Here is a 24,347-nt window from a genome sequence, read left to right as displayed (position 1 = left end):
AGCTCATTGATACCACTGCTCCGGCTCTGAACCTCGGTAACAACAGTTGCAGCTGAACAGTGAACATTAGGGCTGTTCAAAAATAACTTTTTTTCTTGAATCTTGCTGGTTACTTGATTAAATCGTTAGGTTGCCTTAAAAAACGACGCACACCAAATTTGAATTCATTCCGACAAATATTCGCGGTTTACGTAGAGTTTGAAAATTTTGGATTTGCCCAAGAACGCAAAAAAAAATTTTTCTCTTAATTTTTCTGCCAACCCCATGAAATTGTTGGGCTGTCTTCAAAAACTATGCAAAACAAATTTGATCAAATTGCAAGCCGTAGAAGCGGAGTTATTCCAGTTTTTCGGTGATAATTCTTGGATTATCCACCAATCAAGGATAATCCCAGAATTATCGAATAAAAACTGAAATAACTCCGCTTCTACGGCTTGGAATTGAGTCAAATTTGTTTTGCATAGTTTTTGAAGACAGCCCAACAATTTCATGGGGTTGGCAGAAAAATTTGAAAAAAAAAATTTTTGGCGTTTTTGGGCAAATCCAAAATTTTCAAAATCTACATAAACCGCGAATATTTGTCGGAATGAATTCAAATTCGGTGTGCGTCGTTTTTTAAGGCAACCTAACGATTTAATCAAGTAACCAGCAAGATTCAGGAAAAAAAGTTATTTTTGAACAGCCCTAGTGAACATGAATGGCCCTCACAGCCGCACGAGAACACACTCTAGTCTCTGCCATTGCTATGTACAGTACAGCATTAAAACACTGATGTAACATTTCGAGAATCTGGTAATCAATATTTGACAACTTAATTCAACACAGTGCACAATGCACCGTGCCAGTAACGGATTGAACAACATGCTCAGAAGCTACATTGCGCAACAATTCAAGAATATGAGTGTATCAAGTAGACTAGAATGAATTCATAAACCAGATGATTACAAACTGGAAAGCGTGCATCAAATCACTAATTGCTCTCTTATTTACAACAGCATAAAGTTCAGACATCGCATTGACTAGCTCGCATTTTGAAAATTATTCGTGGACTATGACGGTGTTTTGGGCTGCTTACACAAACACACTGTCCAATTAGCGCTCCGATTAAAAACGATCACCTAAGAACATACATTTGTTCATCTAATTCAGAGAAAAGACGGTGTTTCTTGGCTTGTGTGCCTCGAAGTTGACCTGTGAAGCTATGTCACGTTTTATCCTCTGACGTCGCTTTGTCTGATTACTAATTAGTAGGGCGATTTTTTTACCCCAACAATCGAAATGCTGACATTTTTTGACCTTAAAAAGCTTCATTTCTGCCAAATTTTGACCTCATGTATGTAAATTAGGTGTTTTCCCACATAATGTTAGAATTGTACTACTTAGCTTCATTTCTGGTTGGAACTGGCAATCCTTACGAAATAATTTGCCCTGGAAAAACTTATTTTGGCTTAGAAACTGACAAATTTTTACAAGAAAAAATTTAATTTTGACGAAATCTGGACCTATGAAGAATTCCAGTAGTTGGCCTACTGAGCCTGTCTACAGTTGCACTGTCCTTACTGGAGAAAGAACGTTCAACAGCAGCAGTTGTTGGCTGGTAACACTGAAGTTGCTCGTACACTGCTGGAGTGCTGGTGACACACCGTGTTGCTTCATTCTGACAATGTCTACATCACAATTTTTCATCATGCGCTTGATATAAGCCCATGCAATGCCCATGCAGTCTTGATTCAGTTAGGATATTGCAGTATGTTAAGCATACCACCATGTCAGCCTATATGTTTCATTTACTGTTCATGGTTCATAATGAGCTGATAATAGGCTGTCTTCTGCGATAGACCTATAAAATAGGCTACAAGCTGTAAAATGTCAAATGATAAGTTCACCCACAGTGCAAACATCCTCGTTACAAACAAAATACATGTTGCAAAAAAATTTTGACTTGGTAAGCAATTTTGACAAAATTTTGACTTATTTTGACATGTCTAAAAAAATAGCCCTACTAATTAGTGAATTTGCTTAGCTCACGTCACATGAGCATCAGTCTCGTTTTAAGAAATGCATAGTGATACTTATTTTTCGAACCGAACAATTGGCCATCGGTGTTGTGCTGATGTCAAATTTGCGGGTATGATAAATACACTGGTACAGGGATCTGGTTCTAAGGTCAGCTTGAAAGCTGGAAAAACTCATTGTGACTCACATATTAGTTCTTGTAGTACAAATTAGCTTCAGTCACTACGATATTGAAGTTTGTTTTACTCCCGCTGACTTCTATTGAGCGATAGGGATTCAGTTCAATTTGTATCATGTATATGTATACTGTGTATACTGTATAGTGATTATATTCAAATGTAATTAAAATTGAAAAATATTTAAAATGTAAAAACAGTGTAAGCGATGAATCCTATTGTTTGTCCTCCAGAATGAACGATCGGGCTGGAGCTGTTATGGATTCCAAGAACATGAAAAAGCTGTTAGCAAAACTGCAATTTCAAGTAGAGTCTCATGAAAACAAGACGGCCGCTGTGAGTTTTTGTCTAAAAACTTATAAATTTCTGACACAGTCTAGCACAGTGGTTGTCAACCGGGGGGTGGAGCCTTGTGGGTTTGCGAGACAATTTCAGGGTGTCCGCAAAACCTACAAATTGTACTGTACTGAAATTATACGCCCCTCGCAACTGAAGTTAATTTACTAACAAGAATTATAGTTTTGATACAATTTTCCACTGAGGAAGCCTTGAAACTTTGATTGGCCATGTCGCAGCATACGAGACATGGTACAAAGCCAGGAACGTTTCTTGAAATAACACATTTCCGAAGTCATGATCATCACACAGCATTCGGGGTTCGGGGAAAACGTTACGGTTCAAAGGGGGTTCGCGAAAACAAAAAAGGTTGAGAACTGCTGGTCTAGCACATGCCAAACATTAGTATTAAGGTTGTCCAAAATTTTCAGCCGATCACTAGAGCATTCAAAACTTCAATTAAGCATCACAATTTGAGCCCAATAAGATCGCACAAAGTATAGAGTCATAGTTGAACTTCATAATTTTATCCAATGATGATGGATCCCTTCTGCCCCTTACATAAGCGCCTTAGCTGTCCCTCGATGAAAACAGTACATGTAGGCTACAGCGGTTTTAAAATGAAGCAGTCATTCTGTTGAAGTTTTTGTGAGGCAGCTGTTGTTTTTTCATCGTGAATTTCGTAACTCAACATGCCCTGAAGAAATCTTGAATCATTTGCTGCCAGCCTACCGACAATGCGCTTTCAGAATCACCGCCGTAGCAGATTCCTTGAACGCCTATTCAGCAAGATATGCTGCTGTGACCTTTTTAGGCTCATAGCTGTTTTTTATCAATAATAATCTATAGAATGTGACACTACAACGGAGCATTTTTGGGACATTCCAAATTTTGGACAACCCTAATATGCATCTTCATTTGCACATCAACGAGTTAAAATGTTGTAATTTAATGACTTTATATTAGGGTTACCATATTTTGGAAATCTGAAAAGAGGCAATTTTTCAAAATCTTCTTACTTACAATACTGGAGAAAAATCCGGCTCAGCTCCCGAAATAGCCGCCGGGCCATTACCTCAGTGCTGATTTACTGTATCTCAGTCGAATTTTACCCTATATTTAACCAAAATTCTCAAAAAAAGAGGACAAAATCTCATTAAAGAAGACATTTGGGCGTCCTCCGAGGACACTTTCAATAAAGTCAAAATAGAGGACAAATCCTCTTAGAGAGGACGTATGGTAACCCTACTTTATGTAGAATGGAAGTCGGAAAATTTCATATGACTTGACCCGACTCGACTCTATATTGCCGTGCAACTCGAAGGTAGTGACTCGATTGCAACCCTGCTATGCCCTCTATTTGTTTCTCACAATTACTTGATTGGTGTTACTTTGTTAAAAACTACTCCTAAAACCCGAGCATTCTGATTGCAGTAATCCAGGCCTGGGCAAAGTGCGGCCCGCGGGCCAAATGCTGCCCGCGAAGCGATTCTGTGCGGCCCGCCAAAGGTTGCTTGAAATTTGAAATATAAAACATACTTTTTAATGTTGCTGCGTGGACTAAAACCATAGGAAGTATAAAGTTTACTATCAAGCCTGTTCATTATCATACCGCGATTACGCAGCCTACACGTACCTCACAAGCCTAGTCCAGATTCAAAGTAAAGTCAATGTAGCAGATTATGTCGTTAGAATTAAAGTCACAAGAAGTCACCAAGCCTTTTTTGTTGCCATTGTCACATTACGCATTACAAGATCTGTGTTTCGAATTGTTACATGATGTGTTTCCAAATCCATAATTCGTAAAACAAGTGAATCAGTGCTCAACATTTCTATGAATATATCACCACCCATAAAGGATGTCAAAAAAAGAAAGCCGAAAGTTGAAATTCAAAGATTGTTAATAACTGCAAGCTGCAACCTTGGCTAAACAACGAGGCCATTTCGGCAAGCTGCACAGCGCACACGTCTTGGAAACCAGCTACCAAAACAATAAGCTATATATTATCCTCAGGACCGTAACTCCCGCACCCCAAACCCCCCAATTGGGTGGCGAGCTCGACAGGTGCCAGAAATTATTTCGTGAATGAACATAAATTATAGGGTATTTTTTGAAAATTTATGCAACTTCATTCAAATTTTTCTCGCGCTCCGTGCGATTTAGAGATATGGTTTTTAGAATTGGGCATTTCGGCGTTAGCCATTACCGCGCCACGATGCACCAAGATAAATGAAATTTAGGCCAATACGGGATTCCGAGAAGGCACTGCAATTGCAACTGCTGATCAAATTAACTAAGTAAAGGGAAAAAGCTCAACAGCGAGAAAACCTTGGCCGAAAAGGACTGCCCTTATGTTGGCCGAAAACCATGAAGTCCAATTCTCCATAGGCAATATTTGGCGGTGAAGAAATACCAATCGGGAATCGGGTGCGTCTTTTTAGTTTGGTACGCTTTTGTGATTTCAATAGCTTTTCTCATAGCAGACGGGAGGTCACGAAATAACAACATGTAACGAAGTAATTATACCAACGGGCCCTCCCGAATATTTCCAAGACAATACCTCGCTCAGCTCTAGCGGTAAAATTGACTAGGCCACTACTTGGGCAGAGAGGTTAAATAATATTGCAATATGTATACAATTACCAATATTATTGATCGATTGAATTATGAAAAAATTCGGCGCTTCGCACGATTGGGCTGTAAGCGTTGTTAATCAGTGTATACAAGACATCTCGTGCATCGTGCATCTCGATGGGGGCTGATCTGGAGGGCAAAGCCCCCAGGAGCTTGGTTTAGAACTCTATAGGGGGGCCAAGACCAACGTTTGGGGGGATGACGAGGGGTTGTTACTGCCATTCCAAATACATTTTAATGTATTGGTAGAAAAAGCGGATAGGGGTTTAAAGAGACTTTAAAATGTATCATGTTTACCATTGTTTAAAAATATGACGGCAAACAAATATTTTTTTGGGTAATTAACCGGCACTTTGTCATACCCCAATATCAACACATCGACTGAGCACCAATTCGTGTAATTCACTGCTCCCAATTTAGAAATAAAACCACTAGGCTGGATATTCTATAACATTTCTGACTTGGCCCGCCAACATATTTCTGCTTCTCATTTGGCCCGCGGAGAAAAATAATTGCCCACCCCTGCAGTAATCTGTGACATTCATTATTATAAGTACCACAGCCCGTTAGCATGGTGTGTTTCCTCAACCTCTAGAACACACAGCGGTGGTAGGTCTTGTATCAGCGACCTCCAATATTTTGAATTAATTTAACTTGTTGGAGGAAAAGTCATGCTAGCTCTCACAGAGGGAGAATTGATAGTGAGAAACAGTTTGTGCCTAGTGCATCTAGTGGGGCGGAGTTCATCAACATTTTATGATAACTTTATAGGAAATGAAGACTATCCTAAAAGACTTTGCTGAAAGTGACGACAACATGAGTGCGGACATGATTGTCATATACATAGGATCACATGGAGAAAGAGGTAGAATATGTGTGGTAGCTATTTTTCATGGTTCATTGTTTCTGTATCCGGTCCCGTGTTTCCCCTTTGTGTGTAGCCAAAAGACTGAAATGATTTTCCGGATGTGTGCATGTGCACAGTGAAACTTTGTCCACATGCTTTTCGTGCAGTTGTAGAGAATACTGCCATTGTGTACCGTGATTAGCTGGTGGCGCTTATTAACACATTTCCTTCTCTACTTTGCAGATGGTAGAGCCAACGATACATTTGTTGGTGTTCATGGCAACAGAGTGAACTTCAATGAGGTAAAGAAGTGGTTTACCCCAGATGTATGTCCGTTTCTTGAAGACAAGCCGAAAATATTCTTTCTCCAGTTCTGCAGACAAAGTAAGTTCTTAAATTAGTCAGATGAATTGATTAATGAAATTATTTAATTGGACATTTCGCTCTAAATATCATATGATCTGAAATTATAGCAGGCTTGAAAAACATTTTGGAAGCAGTCAATTTTCCCCAGAAAGCCACTGTATTCGAACTGAAGCTTTATGATTTTCACTAAAAGTACCATTCCAGTAATCGATCTTTGTGATGTTGAAGTCCTGTATTGTAGCCTTCTTCACCGAAATTTTTTCCACACATTTCTTATTTTCACCTGTGTTTTTGAAGGAAATGTGTCTTATGATACCGCAGCAGTTTAGATACAGAATGTAAGCATCGGCATAGTACAGTGTTTCTTGACCTTGCCTCCAGTGCCCTACGAGGGGCGATTTGGATTTTGAAGGGAGCAATGTGGGGGGTGCTGGGCTCTGAGGGGCGGTATGGGGGCGGTGAAGTAGAATGGCGTCGTAGTGGATGGTGTGGTAGGGACATGATTATGTAGTAGAACAATGGTTCTGTATTTCCCTGGGTTCTCTTTGCAAATCAACATTCAACAAATTGGTCAAATCTCAAAATTTTTTCCCGCACTCCGCGCAAAATAATTACCGTCAATGCTTGTAACATGTTTCCATGAATGCAATGGTTTATATTAATTCAAGTAAAATGAATTGCATGTACTAAGACCGCCAATGCCCTGTTAAAACACTCCCGTCTCGCTAGCTCTATTTATTTTCCACAAATGTTTAGAACTAGGTATTGCATCCTGCAGCGCAGAGCGTGTCGAAATCGAAGTAAGAGGCTCTGTACCACTTTTGAAAGTGTGACTCCTTTGTACATTAAAGATGCTTTTAGAGCTTTTTGGTTAACATGATTGGCTAAATATATTTGTATATGAGATCTACAAAATTAAATCTTCAGAATATTTATTCATTGTATCGAAGGATGATACTTATAAGTGTTGTGGTTGTGACCCACAACTTCACATGAACGTTTTATAATACGGTTTGCTTTGTTTGGAAAACATTCATGTTAAAGTTATTGACCGGGCGTAATACTAAATTCAATGTGAGCAAGATCTCTACCATTTTCTCAGTACAATTACCTGGCCCGTATTGCCAATCGCAGAGGTGAGTTAGGGATGTGTACATCGGGCTCGAACCAGATGTTATATGCGAATTCGTTACAGACGTCTTCGTTTTCGATACGCGCGTGTGCCGGGAGCGTAGCTACGGGGTTTCGGGGTTCGAATCCCCCTGTTTGAAGCGCGAAACCCCGTCATTTTGAAATGACCAATGACCATTTTAACTCAAATATTCAGTTGCAATTCATTAATTGTGTTATCACTTATCAGTGTTCGCGCGGCCGATTTGCGAGAAGCTAGTTGTCAATTATCGCGAAGAGTCTGTAATGATATCCCGCTGAGATGGTCGCGAAGTTAGGTCAGGCATTCCCGTGCGCGTGGCAATCGTCGCCAGCCTGATTTATCGCATCTCGAAGAAGCCTGATTCCGCTGGCTTAAACAATCGCATCTGCTATAGGCACAGTTCACTATATCATCGCTTGTCTGCGCAATCGCATCTGCATTGGCGGCTTCTGCTTGGTGTGCACGATATCATCGCTGGCCTACACGATAGCATCTCTAATAGGCCTGGTGCGAAAAAGATCATTGCTTGCCTAACTATCGCGTCTTGGGCCTAGCATACTTTGGCTCCAACCTCTCGCTGGTTTGGGGACAATGCGGTCGAGTTTGCTGATTAGTGATTGTTTTATGTTATATTGATGAAAGAGCGACATCACGAAACTGAATAACAGCGAATCGCTGCCAACGGACTTCAATTCATTTCCGCTAATACTTGAACGTAACGATCGGAAGATGTGTATCATGGCTTGAGTTCTAAAAGATGACAAAGGTCTGAACCACCTGCAATCGGTGCAATCAGGTTCGGACATTTTTATTTGCGAAAACTGTCGCCGAGGCTGCGTAATACACGCGGCGCGCGCGTATTCAATTGTTCACCAGAGATCAGGGAATCGCTAATTGACAGCACTTCCGGACTCTTTGGCAAGCTTATCATACGCCCAAAATCGTCAACAAGAAGAGATTATATGATCGTCATTTACACATGTACTTAACCCGAATTGAATTGATGCGATATTAGTAAATTTGAAAAAAATCCATATCCCCCTAAGTTTCCGACTGACTGCGCGGCTAGCGTGTGCTCAGAAGCACCATCGTAGATCTACTCTCCCGACCACGTGCCCAAATAGACGTTCTGCTTTTCTAAAATCTAAATTATGTGTACATATTTCTTTACAAAACCATTCTTGAGCTAGCTAGCTTCGTGATAGTAATCGTAGCGCGAAATTGGAGGGTGTGTTGGTGTGTGCCTGCAAATTGGAATTAATTTCTGCGCATATTCGTTTCTGTAACAAGGCTTTGCCAGTGACGTTAATCGGGAAATGCAGCAATACAGCTTAAACACCGATAAACAACTGTCGCGACGAAAGCTACTCAAGACGGTGTCAGACTCAAAACCCATTCGTGGCAATACTGATTAGAGAATACACGCTTTCTCGTTTGCCATCATCTATATTACTTGTTGTCTGCTTGATACATTCGTACTCTGAAATTGTCGCACAATGTCATTTTTGAGTGTTCTTTTCGCTAGTAACGTGGAGTATGCCATGCCATTGTAAAATATTGATGCATCACGAGATTCTGGGTCGCACAAACTCTGAATTTATTCGATTCGTTTGAACAGGGAGCCTTCTATATTTCGAAAAACTTGATTGATGGACGAGAACGATTTCGAGAACAACAATATCGAATTTTAAATTATTGGGCATTTGGTAGACAGTCGATTTTTATTGATAAGATCGCGGCATGCGCCCGAAACTGGAATTAATTCTAGCCCAGGGGTCGGCAACCTGCGGCCGTAGAAGGAAAGTTCTGCGGCCGTCAACACGTAATTCAATTAGTACGTGTTGGCGGTCGTCGATTTTGGTGCGTATTAAAAGCCGATATGAAGACATATATTAGTCCGGAATTCACCGGTAATGGGCAAGGACAGTTTAATATGGATATTGGCGTACACTATGCCCAGGAATGCGGCCGTAGGCTGCTCAAATTATCGAAATGCGGCCGTGAATAGCAAAAAGGTTGGCCACCCATGTTCTAGCCCATAGTCGTTACATTAATAGGAATAGGGCGTTATATATTGTTCCTAGATTTATTTGCGGCATATACACCCGATGTACTCCAAAAACGCTTCGGGAATGTAAATCGGGAATGCACCAATGCCGCCAAAATCGCTGGTTTAATCGGCAAACAATTGCCGCGATGCGAGCTAATCAACGCGAAGCCAGAAACCGCAATTGCTGATTGGCTGCGCGATTTCGCGTTTGTAATCATCATTATTGTCTGCTTGAAACCTAATATTCGAGAGTTGTCGTGTAGTACTTGCGAACTTGTCAGGCCAATGCGTAGTATATTTCGTTACTCACACTGCGCATTGCGCGTGAATAACATTGATGCAACTCCACGTTCTCACTGACGTAAATTTTGATTTTTGTCGGACGAATGATCGTACCGTTTTAAGATTCCACTGCATGGTTTGATATTAATGAGTGCAGGGTCGTATTATCACACAAATGGTTTAACGCTGCACGTCCACCAGCGGCATGTAGTAAAGTGCGTTTTAGTGCAGCGATGACGTCATCGATAGGGAACAATTATGACGTCACAAGACTTCGCCACTTCGTGAAAAAATAAAAGTCGGCGCCTATGCATATGAGCCTACACTTATTATATCGATAATTAGTCGAGTGGCCCTTATGCACGATTCAAGAGAGAAATACTCCCAATCATAGGCGCTGAACTCTGATTTTCCCTAGGTATGCGAGATCGATGACGTCACAAAGGGATGACGCCATAGTGCGTCAGAATTGGCAAATTAGCCGACTCGCAAGCGTTCAATATCACCTGGCACTTGTATATGGTGACAAAATTACGATATGATTAGGCAGGCCGCGTAGCCAGCCGGCCGCTTGCTGAATTGATTGAATCCATTTCAAATTTACCAAGGTGGCATCAGTTTATTATGATTAAGAACATGCACCAATGCCGATAATACATCGATCGGATCAGCATCCTTGTGTAATATACTCGACACATCACGCTACCATAAGATTACCAACGCGTGAGACTGTGTAGTCAATTAGCGAGCTCGCAATCTCCGCAACATATTCGCCAACACGCGCGCCGACAATCGGGAGATTTCAATCACTCCCCCTCGAGAACAAATGAATACGCATCTTCGGCGACGGCTAATAAGGTTGTAGGAATTATTTTCCCAAATAGAAAGTCTGTTCTGGACTCTATTCATTAGTGACTTTGATTTCATAGGAGTTAGAAGTTTCAATATCAAGAGCCTGCAAGACATTTTCTGATCGTTCTGTTTTAGTATTCGCGTTGGTCAAAATCAATTACGCCGCTGTCTGTTCACGGTCAGTATGTATTTCAATCAATTCCGTCCATGTTCATTGTTCAATGTCTGAGCCAGTCTGACATCACAATCACAGAAGAAGCGATAGTTCCGGCCGGCGCATAAGATATCATGTTCCTTCACAGCAGAAGATGACAATCGCAACATTTCGCGCATATAGAAATTAACATCTTTAGTATCAAGTTCTCGGTCTTGTTGCCTCGCGTTGCGTCTTCTGACCACTCGCGTTTGATCAAATATTCAGGCGCATAGCCGAGTTGTTATGGAGTGTGTTCTATAATGGAATCCGCATCGATTTCAGGTGGTTCAAACCTTTCTCAACTTTTATAACTCAAGCCTTGACTCGCATCTTCTGATGGTTATTGGTTATGTTCAAGTATTAGCGGAAATCAAGTACGCATGTACGCACAAGTCACACATTTTTGCGGACATTCGATGTCAGTAAGTTTCGTGATATCAATCTTTAATCACAACCGATAGATAGGAGCCAAAGCATGCTAGGCCGGAGACGCGATAGTTAGGCCGGCAATGATATATTTCGAACCACGCCGACGCAATTGTGTAGGCCAACGATGTTATTGTGCGCAGGCCAGTGATGGTATAGTGCGCACCGAGCCTATTGCCGATGCGATTCATCAAGCCAGCGCAACTAGACCTGACGGAGACGGGATAAATCAGGCCTGCGACGATTGCGCGCGGTAATCAATGACCTAATTTCGCAATCATCTCAGCGTCGAGATCGCGTTGCGTTCAGAGATGCCACTGGGATATTTCGGAAAAACCCAGATGTGGAGGCGAAATAAACCCAGAAAAACCCAGATCCTATATTTCACTCAAAACACGCGAGATAGCTGTGAAAGTGGAGCCTGATAGTCGTCGAATACACTCATACAATCATTGAAGCCTTTGATATTGAATTTACAACAGTTCATAATACACATTTTGCTTGGTTAGCACTGCGAATCGCACTAAAAACATGTTGTTTTCCTCTCGACACATCGCAATGAAACAATTGGGGCGCAGCGTGAATACTTAATAGTGTACCGGTTCTAATTATATCATCGCTTTGCGAAAGTTCAATGCAATGCCATCCATTCCGTATTTCTAAGGATGATTTCATGTATTTTTAGTGACCTGAACAGATTGAAAGCAGTTTTCGATTGATTGATCCGACGACAATCACTTTTATTTGGAATAATCACAGACCAATGTATAGTGCAAATGAATAAATGCCAAATGAAATTCAGGGTTAGGGTTAGGGTTCGAATGTGCGGATAACCAATGCCTTTGATTAACTTGCTAGGGGTGTCCAATTAACTAACTCTCTCCTTCTCTCTCTCTCTGAGTGTCCCTGTTGGAACTATAAATATACTCAGATAACAATAGGATTATATTAGTCGGATCATCACCTGGTCTGTTCATGTGCTTGTGCATACCATACAATTACATGATATTTATCGATACATGCCGAATTGTTCACCAAGTGCCGAGTTCGCTACTGGCAATCGTCACTATATGAACATGACTTTCTGCGACCTGGAAGTTACTATTCAATGAAGCTCCATCGCATCAAGCCGAAGCCTCTCATTTTAGTAGTGAAATAGATTCTCAACACTCCGTCGTTACAATAACAGCAAAATCCATCGACCATGGCGAACTGAAGTGCGTGAATTTTACGATATTGCGACCATACTAATGTAATAATTAATTTTCAAGCGTAAAATTGTCCTGGCGAACTGGATGTTGAAAAAAACCCAGATTTCAAGGATAAAAACCCAGAAACCCAGGTGATGCTCAAAAACCCAGATCTGGGTGGAAAAACCCAGGAGTGGCATCTCTGGTTGCGTTACATTGTGCACAAACGATTCTCGCAAATTGGAAACACTGATAAAATACGGACAACTGAATTGTAACTGAAGGACGGAGTTTCGTTAAGCGCCTGAACGTATTGCTGTCGGTTTACGCACGTGTTCAGCAGCACTACGAAACGCTTATTTCTAAATCGATCAATTCACCACCCAGTCAGTAACAGACCAAACCGAATTCTGGGTATGCCGCATACCCAAAAAAATTCCTAGGTATGCGCGGCATACCTAGCATACCTGAGTTCAGCGCCTATGCTCCCAATGGTAAAGTCCCAACCCGAAAAAAACTAACAGGACTTGGACCTCTTACCAGGGTTGTAATCAAGTCACAAGTCAATCTCACTTTTATAGTTTTGACTCGAGTCAAGTCAAGTCATTTTCAATTCACCACCGAGTCAAGTCCGAGTCCAAGTCATTGTGTAGACTGTTCAGTTCCGAGTTAATGTCGTGTGAAACCCACTTTCCCACTTTTTACAACTCTGCTTGGTAATATTGAATGCTTCGCATTTATAATATACTTGTTTTCCTTACTTTCAACAGTTTCTGGCAGCATTTTCAAGTAGGCCTACCAGTACTGATAGACGACACAATAATATTGTGATAACTATTCTTAGAAATTACAATGAAATGCCTGTCTTGGTAGACCTAGTCTCGAGTCCTATGACTTGTTCCGAGTCATTTTTCATTTTCAAGAAAATGATTCGAGTCAAGTCGAGTCACCAGAAAATCGCGACTCGAGTCTGACTTGAGTCATTACAACCCTGCCTCTTACCCATTGTTTTTTTACTACCTTCCAAAATATAGGGAGGTATTCGCCAGACCTAGGAAATCTTTAAAAAGGCGCGCTGGAAAAAAAGGTTAAGAACCACTGGTATGGTACAGCGACGGTTGTTTGGAACTGGTACCGTAACAAGCTTCACACACAAATATACCCGGCTGAATATTGTATGTTGAGCACCAGTACTGTATGGCAGTGGTTGACAACCTTTTAGAGGCGCGAGTCAATTTAAAGGAAAACATTTTCATGTGACCCTGTTTAGCCAAGCCTCCTCTGTCATCATAAATATGGCCCGGCTTTTTTCAACCCCGTAAATGTTTTCAGCCGTGCAGGTGTAATGATACAATTAGTTTTGATGATGAAACAGTGAATCAACTTCAACTAGTTATGTTGTTTTGTTGTTACTGGGTGACGAACCGAGCTCGTAATTTTAAATAACAGAGGGATTGTGAAAATATGAATAATAATAATGACAGGACTCTGTAACCTCTTCAAATTCGCCTGGGAATTTGGAATGGCGTTGTCATGCTCAATGCCAGTGCAGTTAAACAATACACAAGTGTGACACAAATTAATCTGCATCATCGATTGCTGGCCTAACAATCGCAGAGGAGTAAAACAAAAGGCTATCGAATTTGCAAACCGACAGTGAAGCATGAATTGTGAATTTTTGACGATCAATGTGTAGTGCACAGCAATTACCCATTTCCTGATTTAGCTGTTACGTAGTAACTTCTAACGTAGCCTCTGTGTGAAAAGTGTTAATTTGATAAGAAACAAGTCTTCAAATGAATCAGCCCATTGTTTACTTTATGTATATATATGTAAGACTGTAAGTATATACATGCCATCTGCCTCTTTAATCATGAACCTTACCAAATTCACTGCCTTGTATAATTATAAGTTAGTTTAAAAAAGCATCGATAATGCTTTTACTCCGTCCTACGTCCAAAGGCTACTTGACAAGGGCATTGCAACACAATGGATTAAATGTGACCTATGGCTGCAAGCTGTACTCTGAAACACAGGGAGCGGTTGCGAACTGAAACAAAAAGTATCAGTCTTTTTTCAGTAATAAAAAAACTCCTATAAATTGAGTAAGGTGAGTTTTGGTGACACCAGGGAAAATCAAGGTGACCCAACAAGGTGACTCACCGCTGTTCGGCATATGCCTACTAAGTGTAATTAAACAGCCGTGGTTCGTAATCCTAAGACACGGTTCCTTCATAATATCGACTGACAACTGTCTAAAAATTCATTCTCGGCCATGACCCCATCAAGAAAGTGCAACATTGAAGAAATGGGTGCATGTAATTTCTCAGTGATGATACGTGACTTCAATGTCACAGAGATTGACTACTGGAATGGTACTCTGCAGGTACAACTATCTTGAGTGACAATCTTTTAGCTCCAGGTCGAATATGTTTGCTTTTTGAGGAAAATGGCTGCTGACAAAAGAATTTTTCATGCATTCAACTTTCAATGGTGTGAAACATGAACATGGCAGCAAAATGTTTTCATATTGTAAATGTTTACTGATGTAGTTTATACATCAGGAACAAGTGTCCATGAAGCACAGAAAAAAATCTGAATTGCTAGTGAAGTAATTACTAATTAGGTTATAATATGGTAATGACAAAAATTATTCGTGCTTTTATTACATATTTTGCCATTACATCTGTTACGATCCGCTACTTCATTTTCTTCAATATTGGCGGAAGAAATTTAAACAAAATCGTTTGCCCCTATGCCTTACTTAATTCTGTTGACTACAAATCCTTTATGATGCCTTCATTTGCTTATGTTTGATTCTTTTTCTTAGACGCCGAACAAACTACAATAGGTATGTAAATTTATGTTCTATTCTAATCTTATAATCATTTTATTTCTGTTGATGTCAAAAATATATAGACATTTGACTTATTCATCTATATGTGGGAGTTACGGTAGTCCAAAATTTGTAAAATCTCAAAAATGCTCCGTTTTAGTGTCTTATTCTATCGATTATTTTTGATAAAAACAACAATGGGCCAAACAGCATAACCGATTAACCAATCAAGAGCCGTGGTTTCGTGATTACTAGTCTTCTCACTGTTCTATGGTCAGTGGCACGCCCATTCTTTGTCAGCAACTTTCAAATGCTTAGCCCGAAATCTTAATGACTTTCCTGTGAGCTTCTTTTTGGCCAATTGTTGTTTTTTATCAGTAATAATCTGTAGAATAAGACACTAAACCGGCGCATTTTCAAGGTTTTCCAAATTTTGGACAATCCTAATGGGAGTAGATGAAAAGTATTGACATTTATGGTACACATTTTCCAGCAAATTGAAAAATGGGAAATAATAAGATTATGAAATCTATTCACCCTTATAGCTATTTATCTATGTCGTTATTGGTCTTGATTATTCTGATATCTGATATCTGATATTGGTCAGCATACCGAATAAACACTTAGTAAGTCTTTTAAGTTTTTATCCCTTTCTCTCTATTCTATCTCTCCTTCAACACTCCGTAAAATTTTGAAGTTAACGATTCAGTCCTCTGTCCTCTGTCCTCTGTCCTTAATAAGAATTTTGTTGTTGTGTATTCCAGAAAGGTTAGGTTATCTGTGATATGATCTACCACCGATCTAATTGCACATATGATTTTACAGAAGGTGATGGTATCATAGAGGCTGATGCTAATACTTTTCCGACTGATACCACCGAGCGGGAAACCCGCCTGATGGACTGTATTTCTGTCTACGCAACACTGGCAGGTGATTTCTCATGCACGCATGAACTATTATCGTACCCACATGATTCTAGGCCAGGGGTCTAGAACCTTTCTCATTAAACGAACCATGGTGGGCCTATATTTTCAATTGTAATGTTCCAGTAGCCATTTACCAATTCCAGTTAACTGCTGTCATAATTAAAGGTTTGTTGTGAGCACCATATTTTTCTGAGTCAAAGCGTAATGCTTACCTGCACTAATCAAGCTATCTAGCTGGACTTGGTGGTGTTGCGGTGCGAACAGTATATGTCGCGACCTGGCTATCACTATCCCAGCTTATTCACCTGCAGTTTGAAATTAGATTCTTGTTTTCGTGAAACGACTAACGAGTTAAACCGGAATATCGAGAGTACTGATGATCATCAAATAAAGTTGGACAAGCCAGTGTCGGCTAAATCTTAACAATTGTCAACTATCTCCTAACGGTGCAATGTAAATCACTATTACATATGTCAGCTCAGATGCAGATGTCAGACCTAATGATATAATAAATATATCAAATTTCACAAAATCACCCTGGAACCTTCTGAATTAACAGTCGATAGGTATGAGCCCATCTCCCCCTATGAAGTGCATACTTTGTGATCAACTCTTACTGCTATTGTCGATAAGAAACTTTGAATAAAGCCATTGTTCATTGACTAAACACTAAGCTGGTCATCACACCATTTTAGCGCGTCCCGAATCTCGGGCTTTGACTGTAAGGCTCACACAGGCCGTCAAGTCATTAGCACGTCAAAACGAAAATGCATAGTATACTGTACTGTGTAAATAAACACCGCTTCGTATGTATGTTTCTCTTGAAAAATCATACAGGAGATTACAGTGGATTTTGAATTGTGATAATCGGACTACTAGGTAATTAACCAACTCCTATTCTCTGGCAGCCATACGCCACCATCAAAATAGCCATGTGTGGTTAGCAAGCCATCTCCCGACCCCTGTTCTATGCAGAGCTCAGCTAGTAGTTCAAGTGGATTTTTGCCATGGCATTAAAACCAGTAAATTCAAGCCAAAAGTATGAATATGGCATAAGGCACATCATCACTTAAACGCCCATATTTGATATCACTTGACTTTACCGAATCACTAGAAAACGAAGGAATGTACTTTCATACGATTTGCTATGTTAGGTACGTCACAAGTGACTTCAACATAGCTTCATTAATTATGTGACGCAAAGGATAAACGATACTAGGGTGCAGACCAGGCGATGGCAATAGATGTTAGGCCTCAGTATACGTCTACCCAGGGCTGTGGAGTCGGAGTCTGGGTAATTTTCGCTTGATGGAGTCGGAGTCGTGAAAACTATAATAGCTGGAGTCGGAGTCGTGGGGAAAATACTGACTGGAGTCGGAGTCTGAGTTTGTGAGAATGACCCTGACTTCGACTCCGACTTCTCTAGCATGAAAACATTTGCTTTCAAAGAATTTTCAATAGAATTTTTATGTACCACCAATCACTGTTATTAATAACCATACAGATCAGGTGCGGCCAGCCCATGGATCGCAGGCCAAATTTAGCACACGAGAAGGTTACGTTTGGCCTGCGAGGCAATTCTCGAAATTATTTATGACATCAGGTAGGCCTACAATTGCAAGGCCAACCAAAATTTGATTAGCATGACCACGAAATTTGATGATGACTAAAACAACAGTTCTGACGCATTGACGTATCCAGGGGCCAGCCACATTTATCCCAGATCTTTCTATATGACCATAAAGTAGAATATTTCATAGCAGATTTATTTGACTCGAAATTTTTCTCAGTACTTCGCATGATTCATTGCACTAGATTTCTTGCATTCAGTATTTGAGCCCCCTTCTGAAAATTATAAATACATGTTATTCACAGAATTGAGTCTAACTATATTCGCAATTACGAGATAATGTGTCGTCCAACATGCGGCTTCGCTTGTGCACTCGCAGCGATATCGTCGACAAAACATTTGCACAAAATGATCACAAAATGAGAAATGTTCACTGATACCGTCGATTTTGCTATGTCTAAACGTCGAATAATCCTATCCTTGCCAACTGAGCCCATTGGTATACAGATGCGACCCAAATGTATGTTAGCAACATATTTATTGATATAATTCAATCATTATATTGCAAAAAAATTTCACGCTTTGTGCGACCACAGCCTGATTGCGCGCTGCATAGTTGCATGACATATTGTTATCAATTTTAGAGTTTTAGAAGTCTTGTTTGCAATGTTACCTAATTCGGTTCGCTCCTATCGGACGACTAAAAAAAGGTTATCAACATTCCAGTTGCCCGCGCAATGGTTTGTAAATCTCGTGTGTCCCTTGGCCAAAAATGTTGCCCGCCCCTGATATAGATAAAATTAGACATTGCTTGCAAATTACAACTCAGTTGCACAGGGGAAGAAAATCGAAATATGCGTTTTCGCGATGCATTAAAAATTGATGCAATTTTCGGAATTATACCATGAAACTGTGACAGAGCAAATGCATCGGCTGGTTTTGTAAAATTGTAAAAATGATGTAAATTTGACCAAACGATGCTTCCCACTTGACAAAATTAAAAATATTTGTAGTGTAGCTGTTTGGGTCGAACAAATGATTAAGAAAGACTGCAAGTCCCAATCCTTGAATAGCCTACTTGATTAAGTACATGTAGACTAGACACAGGCTTATGGTCTTTGACTAGGCCTACTTAACTAAATTCCATTTATGACCAATGTCTATTAGTAGTAAGAGTGTGTGTGCTTGGAATCAGTATAGTGTGCAATGTCAAAATTAGTAGGTTCAATCTCTTGATTAGTTGCTGACTCAGACACAAGAGCTACACTTGGATTTTTTATCTACATTTTTATCACACAGGATTGGATATCTGCCATATTTGAATGATTCATACATTTCAGGATATTGGAGAGTCCATGTTATAAAAACTTGAAAAAGGAAGGATATTTAGCAAATCTTTCTTTCATGTTAATTGCATGGTGGATAATTCGAGCTGTGCCACAATGAAACAATTTAGCATGCCACCGTTAATCATATGTTGGCATATGTTTAATGGTTGTATGATAGTCATTCAACCGACAATGTGGCATATAATTTTCGAAGTAAATTGTAATAATGCTGGAGTCGGAGTCGGTATGTTTAAAGACCCAGGAGTCGGAGTAGGTACGTTTAAAGACTCAGGAGTCGGAGTTGGTATATTGAAAGTGTGTGGAGTCGGAGCCGGAGTAGGTGGTAAAATTTACCGATTCCACAGCCCTGCGTCTACCACCTGCTGATATTCACTCCTTGAAAATGAATAAATTACACATGATTGGAATGATCTAGGATCCTGAGGGTGTACTTCAGCTCAGTTTACGAGCCAATGTGGTGTGCGGTTAGCAAGCTCCAATGCCTAATTCTTGATGTTCCAAGTGCGCAGCCTGATAGTGTAAGGCCAGCAAAATATCATTTCCAGTGTTGGTTATTTTTTTAATTGCCGGGTGCATCATTTTGCACAGACCCTGTGCTCTCTGTGCAAAGGTACTTGTTACATTCTTACTCGTTTCATCCATGCTATGAAATCGGTATGGTGTTGGTCAGACGCAGTAATTTTCTTATATTCAGGCAATAAAGCTTATCGTGACACTGCCACGGGCTCGTGGTTTGTATCCGCACTTGTCTGTGTCCTGAAAGAAAACACCAGAGACAACGATCTCTTGAGCATGCTGACCGAGGTAAGAGTGACTATATCTTCTTGAGTTAAATATCATTACTCGTTCTAGTTTCATGTCACTGTTTGCTGCGATTGTTTGGATTAGACTCTTTCTGTAGTGCTACCAACAGCACAGGACTGTGACTCGTGTGTGGTAAAATTAAAGGAGTATAGAGCATTGTCGCCAGGGCTGGGCAGAATTTATCAGGCTACCCGAGTGATTCGATTCCAAGTCGAGTTATGAAGCTTCTAATTAAGTATAAAAACAGGAAGAGGGACTTGACAGCGACCAAATAGGTATTTTCTAAGCAACAGCGAACTGAATAATGCCAGTTGCACATATTTATATTTGTTATTTCATATTCCCAATACCGAAGGTCTGTCACTTCTGTACAGAAATGTCGTCATCATGAACGTTGGAAGCCTTTTGACCGTTATTGATTGATATGCTTCCTCGTATCGAGGTTTCAGGCGTATCGAGGCGATAAAGCATCTAAAACTACGATTTTTGTTCATGAACATTGAGCAATAAGGAGTGGATAGTTTTGGTACTTGGAAAGATCGGCTCTCGCTACTCAACTCGAATGATCAAAATTGATCATTGATTCGGATGCGTGTACTCAAATCGCTATGCGCTCTTCATAGGCTAATTTTACTGAGTTTTCATTGATGTCTTTCAAGCTGCGAATCTAGATACATGGCATGCCCAGCTAGCATGGCTTCAAAGGCTCGTCGGTTATCGTCACATTGTAGGTCATCGCAATACCAATCCGAATTTGTTTGTCATATAGATTATGGTTGGCAATAGACGAATCATTTCTCAGTCATAAAGAAACTTGGACTTGTTTAGAAAAAATTGATGGTCCACGGGTAGAGACTTACATTTAACTGCCTGGAATTGAAGCATGCCTGCTCTAGCACTAGTCCGAAATATCATAGACTGTAATCGTCAATCATGAATGGATTTCAATGCTTGTTTGAGTTTGTTAAGGCTATTCTGACTGATCATGTGATTGATCAACCATGTTTGAATTTTCTAGGTGAATAACGGCGTCTCGAATAAGTCTGGCAAAGAAAAGGGAACAAGAGCGGTGCAAATAAGTGAAGTACTCCACACCCTCCGCAAGAAGATCTATTTTTACCCAGGCCTCTGTCGCTAGAATAGACACTGGATGTGTAACTTGTGTGATCGCTATTTTCGGCGGTACTCATTCATTACTGCACTGTAAATTATGCAGCTGATATCGTATATGTTCCATTCCTGTAATAGGTGTCACAATTCGTATCTTAGCGTAGATGAGTGATCATGGTTTTTAACAATTTTTTCGATACTGAAGGCTCCACCGCTGGTTCTCAGCTGTGTGTACCATGTACCCTTGTTATGCTTCATTAAGGCTCATGATATGATGATTTGTATTTGTCAACTAAACTTTTATATTGACCCAAGATGCTTCAACATTAACTAGCCACCCAGTACTCAAGTATATTTGCGGTCTTGGCAATGTGATGTCATATTGTTCTTTATATCCAGTAGCCCCATGATGAGACGACATTGTAAAAATTACTTATTCTTTTTGCGGTCACTGTTTCAAAATTTATAGCCGATGTTGCCTGCTGGACAAAGAGGTTTGCTAATCCTTAACAAATCAATCTAAAATGTAAAGGGTTGTTGTGATCGATTGCGTGACTGATTTAATTCCTAGTCGGGTATTCCAAGCAAGCCCATTTCCATTCCTTTTGTATATTCACTAAGAAAACTCCGCAGAAACAATATAATCGCAAGATTAGTGAATCTGGCAATCCAGAAATATGACATTTCGTCAAATAAATGCTGTTTATCTTTCACCACTTCCTAAAAATCTCGTTTTCATGAAGGTATTGCAATACTTTAATGTTCAATTTGTGTAAATTTGGTACTGGAAGGAAATGCAAAAATATGTTCTCATTCATTTCAGTCAATACTCAATACCGTTCCAAGTGCTTATTTTTAATCAACCCTTCAATCTTAATTTGAGTATATTTGAAAGTTCTGAACACATCTAACATTCTGCTCAGCTTCTGAAATCCAGCCGTAACCACTGAGCTGGTCTACACAATATGCAAAACAATCGAGTTGCAGCAGTTGTGAAGTTTCTATTTGCATTGCTTCTAAAGATATAACCAATGTCCCTTATTAACGTCTTCCTAGTTAGGGTTACAGTAGTGTGGGTATTACTAGGGCGATTTGTATGCGGTAGATTGTGATTCTTGATGCTGTTTCTTTTACTTATAATCTGCACTTGTGAATAAAACACACTTGTGAATAAAACAATGTACATGGTTCTAATCTCTGCATCGCGACTGACTCGGGTGTAGCACAATCCACGATCGTAGTCTGCTATATACACAGAGCGTTGGCTGATTTCGCTTGAATGCGCGGCAGAAACGCTTTCAATTGTCAAGCACTGAAATTCGTCACTATATTATAGCAAGATAACCCTGGTTATTCAATCAACTCAAGCGGTTTGGGAAAGAAGTAGGGGAGGAAAGATCATGGGGCACAGCCCGAACAACCTGCTGAAGTCGCTAGTTAGTGAAAGGTAATATGTAAATATCATGGTAATGGCATGACCATCCACAGTTGATGTTGAAGACAATTTAAGACGGAGGCTATTTGATAGGATTCTAATCAGTTGCAGCGTGACGACATGGGAAGTGATCCGGCTGTAGTCCGGGATTGTAATACTCAGGATTTATAATTGAAATCAACTAATTTTACCATCATGGATCACCAGTTACCCTAACTGTTTTGTAGTAAATGCAGTGTGATTTCACAATTTTCAAGTTAAGATAAATTTATGCTTTTCACTTCGTACTAATGCGAAGATGAATTTTCCTTCCTATTGCGGTTACGAATCACGTGTTAAGAGGAATTGTTGCCATTTTCATTATCTGGGCGCTACGCTCTAAATACGATGTGTTCTCAAAATAAGGTAAAATATTTGACGGTAGCAATTTTCTTCAAAGAGCCGCTGTATTCGAACTGAAGCTAAAATATTTTCAAATATGCACCGGAATACGCGAGATCTCTGCGGGGTCGAGGTTAGTCGTAATCGCACGTCACGGCCAGAGACGATCGGACTCCGACTTTTCGGAATCCGAATCCATCCAGCACCGGCTGGAAATTCAAAAATCCGCCTGGGGACTTTCCAATTCAGAGCACACAATTATCCTGCTAAAATTTGTCTTATTTCAGTGAAAAAAATCCGAATTTTAAAGCAATTTCAAAATCCGGACCCAGTCCGGCTACATTTATAATCGATGAAATCCTGCACCTCTGCCGACGGCTTCTTGACTGTTGGCGAAATTTCTGGTACCATTTCACCACTGTTGACGTTTCCCAACGCGATTTCTATCTTATAGTCTTATTCTTTTGGTATATGTCAAAAACATATCATTTGTCACTCACTTTGCCTCCACATAATAAAACAGCGCGGATTCTCATCGCAATCGGCCTCCATACGATGAATAACCACAACCCTGGGGAACTGGCCGCACAATTCGTTCCTAATGTTACGCTTTATAAGGCTTACCATATTTTCAGCGCCCAAAAGAGGCCATTATTTTGTCAGCAAGTAAAACGAAAGTAGAATTGTTACGTTTGAGTTTGATCACGTCTTGCATAACCTTGATAGTTGCTGCAAAAAGTGACAAAAATAATGCAAAGCATAAGTTACAGACACAAACAAAAATCAAATATATTTTTCAAATGAAGCCCATGAATACTTTGCAGTTCCCTTATCTTTTGCTAAAATGGAATGATCATTTTTAAGGAGATCGTGATATTGTTTATACGAAACGAATTGAAATTACAGACAACCGTCAAGATCAGACCTGGGCATTTTGCTGCCCCGACGCGATTATGAGCGGCCCGCGAAAAGTTACTCGGAATTTAGGCTATAAAATTTATTTATTAATTTCAATGTGTGGACAAAAACTACCGTATAAAGTGAACCGGAAATGCGGTTACTTTGGAATCTAGTTTATTTATGCACTGTGATTTAAGTACGTCGTGTGAGGTGCGAGTAGCCTGATCCAGATTAAAATTAGACAATATAGCAAATTCTGCCTTAGCAATTAAAGTTACAATTCAATGTTTCCATATTCAAGTTCAAATCTTGTTTATTGCCAGGTCTACGTTTTGAACTATTACGTTTCCAAATCCCAATTCGTAAAATAATGCAATCAATGCACGTGATTGGCGGTCATCCCCACCCATACTCACAAACGATCTTATATCAAAGTAATGAAAGATGCGGCTGAAGGCAGACATTTCAACAAGATTTGGAGCACTGAATATTTCATATGTACAAATCGAGT

The 24,347-nt window shown here is 40.0% G+C and overlaps 1 protein-coding gene and 1 long non-coding RNA gene across 2 annotated transcripts in view; one reads left to right on the top strand and one right to left on the bottom strand.

Annotated features, from left to right (window-relative positions):
• Nucleotides 1-22,299, top strand: part of LOC145459768 (uncharacterized) — a 63,062-nt gene extending 40,763 nt beyond the window's left edge. Inside the window, exons 13-19 of the mRNA XM_080338320.1 lie at nt 2,426-2,528; nt 5,935-6,028; nt 6,254-6,394; nt 15,356-15,376; nt 16,187-16,291; nt 19,901-20,010; nt 21,029-22,299. Of these exons, the coding sequence (XP_080194446.1) occupies nt 2,426-2,528; nt 5,935-6,028; nt 6,254-6,394; nt 15,356-15,376; nt 16,187-16,291; nt 19,901-20,010; nt 21,029-21,148 (694 nt within the window). The 3' untranslated portion in view covers nt 21,149-22,299. The remainder of the gene's footprint in view (nt 1-2,425; nt 2,529-5,934; nt 6,029-6,253; nt 6,395-15,355; nt 15,377-16,186; nt 16,292-19,900; nt 20,011-21,028) is intronic.
• The window catches only part of LOC145434144 (uncharacterized), a 376,188-nt gene that overhangs the window by 215,196 nt on the left and 136,645 nt on the right, over nt 1-24,347 (bottom strand). The gene's annotated exons all lie outside the window — the stretch shown is intronic.

The sequence above is a fragment of the Botryllus schlosseri genome, chromosome 2, assembly GCF_051294905.1.
Source record: "Botryllus schlosseri isolate E-star chromosome 2, Bs_hap1, whole genome shotgun sequence".
Taxonomy (NCBI): domain Eukaryota; kingdom Metazoa; phylum Chordata; class Ascidiacea; order Stolidobranchia; family Styelidae; genus Botryllus; species Botryllus schlosseri.
This window is presented reverse-complemented; position numbering and strand designations above follow the sequence as displayed.